At 46.6% G+C, this 4193-nt stretch overlaps 1 protein-coding gene across 1 annotated transcript; it reads left to right on the top strand.

The window, feature by feature from the left end:
- Positions 1-616: 616 nt before the first annotated feature.
- On the top strand, positions 617-3931 carry LOC122554617 (ankyrin repeat and SOCS box protein 12-like). The gene is made up of 2 exons (XM_043699931.2): positions 617-1992; positions 3716-3931. The coding sequence occupies exons 1-2, from the start codon at positions 1170-1172 to the stop codon at positions 3847-3849; spliced, it is 957 nt and encodes a 318-aa protein (XP_043555866.1). The 5' UTR covers positions 617-1169; the 3' UTR covers positions 3850-3931.
- Positions 3932-4193: the final 262 nt, after the last annotated feature.

The following is a 4193-nucleotide window of genomic DNA, read 5'->3' as shown; positions in this document are numbered from 1 at the left end:
CAAGCATGATTATCATTGGCAAGATGCATTTTTATGACTCCAGTCTGCCTCAGGTCATGACCGTCCTGATAAATGCAGATTTTCAGAGATCCTTTTCAAATGACCAATCAATAACACTCTGTTTCATAGATCAACTCCTTCTAGTGAAAACACCCAGCTTTCAGCATCACCAAACTATCCACAGAGCTTTCCAGCTTTCAGACTTTTCTTTAGTCAGCTTCTTGTCGAAATCCTGACCGCTTCCCGAGAGAGATTTACTTCTCCTCACAAGAATTCAGTATGCTCTGATACTGACTGTAAACTGTAACCCAAACCTCCCACATAGTTTCTGTTTTCTTTATTTTTTAGCAACATCAGCCAGGGTTTAACTTCTAAGAAATGGTGTCGCAACCAAGTAATCCACCTACCCCTCTTTTTCAGCACTCTCTTTAGTATCGCTTTGATTTAAAAGGATATTTCAAAAATACAAGTTTATTTTTGCAAAATTCAGTATTCACCACCTTAAGATCCTGTTCCATCTATCCTGTTGCCACTTTCTTCTCCAGTGAAATTATAAATGCAGAACTTATCCCAAAATTCAACAGCCATAAACCTGAGTCTGTGATTCACCATGCACCCCAGTCTGTTACCAGGAGTAAGGAAATCTGGTTAACAGTGAAGGTTGGTTTACGGACATGGTCAGGGTTATTGTAACTCCATAGAGGATGTATTCCATAGTTTGTTCATAACTTCTGTAAGTACTTTGTTGCCACTTGCACCATCAAAATGCTGATTGCAAATTGACCATGCATGACCTCCTTCACTAATGTTTTCCTTCTTTTAAAATTCTACCGCAACCACAGACAAATGCACTGTTTCTTCAATGCTGTTGGCAGGCTGCCCAAGAACACCTGAGGAAGAGGTGCATGCATAAGATCCAAATTCAGAGAGGCAATGCTTATGGGACTTGGGTGCCATTCTAAGTTGGTTGCAAATGTGCATCTTAAGAACAATTTTCCTTGCAAGGTTATGAGCTGACCTGTGATGTTGGACAATGCAACTCTCTGCCCAACTGACCTCATAATCATCGCTGTGTTGCATCATGGACAATGTCAAAGTAGCCTTCAGGAGTAGCCAGCAGCATCATGAATGCCTCTGTGTGATACTGGCCTGATAGAGAATCCGACAACATGCTGAAAGTGGACCAGATCATGAGCCCGATGAAGATGAGCCTGGTGGACGTCAGTAAAATCTTCTCGATGCTTCAGCCCCGAAATCAAGATGACAATGTGGAAGTCAATCAGATTAACCAAGCCATCTCCAGAAACGATGCCACACTTTTGTCTGAGCTCTTGTCCCAGGAGAGGTACGCCCAGTTCATCAATAATCGGAGTGGCTGGGGGGTGCCGGGCACTCCTTTGCGTTTGGCAGCCTCCAAAGGCCACGTGAGCTGCCTGGAAATCCTCCTGAGGTACGGCGCCGAGGTGGACAGTTTAGATGTGAAAGCTCAGACCCCTCTGTTCACAGCTGTGAGTGGTAGGCACTTGCACTGTGTCCGGGCTCTGCTAAGAGCAGGGGCCAATCCAAATGGGAGTATCTACAACAACTGCTCGCCGGTGCTAACTGCTGCCAGAGAAGGGGATATGGATATTCTGCAAGCGCTGCTGGAGTATGGGGCTGAAGTTAACGTGCGCTCCAAGGTGCCAGAATGGGCATCAAATGCTTGTGCCTGTAGCGGCCCACTCTACCTGGCCTCAGTTTATAGACACTACGAATGCTTCCGGCTGCTCCTCTTGTATGGGGCTGACCCTGATTTCAACTGCACAGAGCAAAGACTCTTAGCAAAGATCAAACAGCCAAAGACGGTTCTGGAAATGTGCCTCAGGTACGGTTGTGGGCCTCAGTACATCCAGCTGCTCATAGACTTCGGAGCAAACCTTTATCTGCCAGGCCACAGTCCGGTGAAAAATACACAGCAGAACAAAGCTGCCGAGCTTCTAGCACGAGCCACAGGTGAGACAGTCGGAGCCAAGCATTATCTCAGAAGTGGAGAGGTTTAGGGAGGGAGTCTTCTCTGAGGTTGGGAACAACAAAGGTGAGTTTCCACCAAAGCGCTTGCGACAGCAAAGTGCATGGGGGAGCTAAACTGGGCACGACACCAAAATTCAGAATTGTGCCACCAGGCTCACTACTACATAGCTGAGGCATGTGGGACTGTTGTCTTCCTGGACGTCGGAGTGAGTAGTCGCTGGTTTGTCTTCATTGGGGAGCACTAGTCCATGTTCTGCCATGATTGATGTCAGTAACTTGCGTTGCCCAGGTTACAAAGGATGGCTGGGGGAGTGAACACTAATCTGTGCAAGGAGGCTGACCAAGGGTTGAAGGGTCACTATGGAAAAGTGGAAGGATTACCTAAGAATGTGACTGGTGCAGCTACAGTGTTGAAAGAGCTTCACAGGCAGGGATGTTGTTGACTCTTGTGCCTAAAGTGCTGCTTGATTCATATCAACATTAGGGTTTTGGAGATTGAATTGAGGGGACTGGGGAGTGCTGACATAGTGTCAGTGATGGAGGGGAGAGTGCTATATTGTATGGTGGCAGCTCCACAGTTATAGGCAGGAAGTGGATGGTCTCGTGGATCTGCTCGCTGCTAAAAGTGAAGATGGCCCCAATAATGGGAGAACTAAGGGGCAAGCATGAGGGACAGTGATGTCTGTCGGCTCAGGGGAGGCTGAAGCAGATGACTGACCATTGTAATGGTGTGCAGTGTAACTGGAGGGCCTCTCAAGGGTGACTGAGAGGATGTTAATCCCAACTCAGGAGTGGTCAACGATAATGGGACAGGATCTTGATGGATGCTCTTTCAAAAGTTACGATTGCACCCCATTGTCTGACTAGAGACAAACCCATGTCATAATGAGCCAACCTATCCTGGGGGTGTTGGTCTTCTTTCTATGGATAGGCCCACAGGGCAATAGGTTTGCTCCGTCTTTCAGGATCTCATGGCATTGACGTCTCAGCAAGATTAGGAGCCGCAGTGAAATCTGAGCTGAAGGGTATCTGTTATTGTCTGAGACAGGGACTGATGAGCTGAACAGATCCAACCTGGCTCTTTGTTCACATCTGTGATAAAAGAGACAGGGGAAAATAAATTCCATACTCTGATTGCAACAGTCAATAAACCAGCATAAGGCCTCATCCTGTTGGACCTGTGACACCTCTGGGGGTTGGAGTGGGATTGGGAAGCACCACCGTCTTCACTGATCCTTCTGGTTTGTATCTGGCCAAGTGCTGTTTAACTGTGGTGTGATGACCTCCAACCCCAAGAGTTCACAGCAGGGTATAGTAGGGCAAGAACCTCTTGCTGACCTGCTCCATAAGATTCACCATTGTCCCCACACACCATGAATATGAAATGGGCTGAGAACCACAAAAGCAATTGAAGAATCAACCTGTTCCCACACGACAGTGACTCCCACTTCCATGCCCGACTTTAGACAGCATTAGATTTCACCCACCATCTGTAGACATCCAATGAAGCAAGGCCCTGATAAGTTCTACTGACATATGTCCCTCAGTCAGAGATGAAACCATCAGGAGAATAGGAGAGGAACCTTAGGAGAATCTCATCTTCCCAATGAAACTACACTCTTCTGCAGGCCAGACAATGGCCAAATAGTCTTCTCAGGGCGTAGTCTATTCACATAGTACCGTATGTTTGATTTCTTTTTTCCAGCTCAGCCAAGATCGTTGATGTCACTCACCAGAATGGCAATCCGTAAATCCCTCAAACTCCTAAGTGGGCTACAGTCCATTGACCAACTGGACATACCGCTAATCCTAAGGAAGTATTTGAAGCACCAGACCTGAGGTGGATAGACAACAAGGTTGTGTGGATCTGTATAAGTAGGTACGCACTCACTCCACCCTTCCCTACCTTGCAGCAGAGAGGAGGGAGAGCCAACTGTACCAGCAGCAAGATTCCATCCCCACCGCAACCCTTTTGTACTCCTGCAGCTTCGTTGTAATTGGCCCAAGCATCTGATTACAAGTAGAATTCCTTAATCCACTCTATGTAGTAAGTTATTCCATAAGTCATAGTAAAGGAAGATGTACAAAAAATGCTGTATTCGCAACATAAATTTCAAAAAGCTTTGCAAGAAACTTACTTGCTCGTGGGAATTGCTCACGGTCGTTTTATTTTCTCCAACAAA

The sequence above is a fragment of the Chiloscyllium plagiosum genome, unplaced genomic scaffold (assembly GCF_037043375.1).
Source record: "Chiloscyllium plagiosum isolate Xiang-an unplaced genomic scaffold, Cpla_swu_hap1 HiC_scaffold_9, whole genome shotgun sequence".
NCBI classification, from domain to species: Eukaryota; Metazoa; Chordata; class Chondrichthyes; order Orectolobiformes; family Hemiscylliidae; genus Chiloscyllium; species Chiloscyllium plagiosum.
Note: the sequence above shows the minus strand (reverse complement) of the source record. Positions and strands in the feature narration are given on the sequence as shown.

Excerpts from the sequence above, each read along its gene's own strand:
- LOC122554617 (XM_043699931.2), top strand. The coding sequence starts at position 1,170 with ATGCTGAAAGTGGACCAGATCATGAGCCCGATGAAGATGAGCCTGGTG. Across the intron at positions 1,993-3,715 it reads GCTTCTAGCACGAGCCACAG|CTCAGCCAAGATCGTTGATG; the intron begins GTGAGACAGTCG and ends TCTTTTTTCCAG.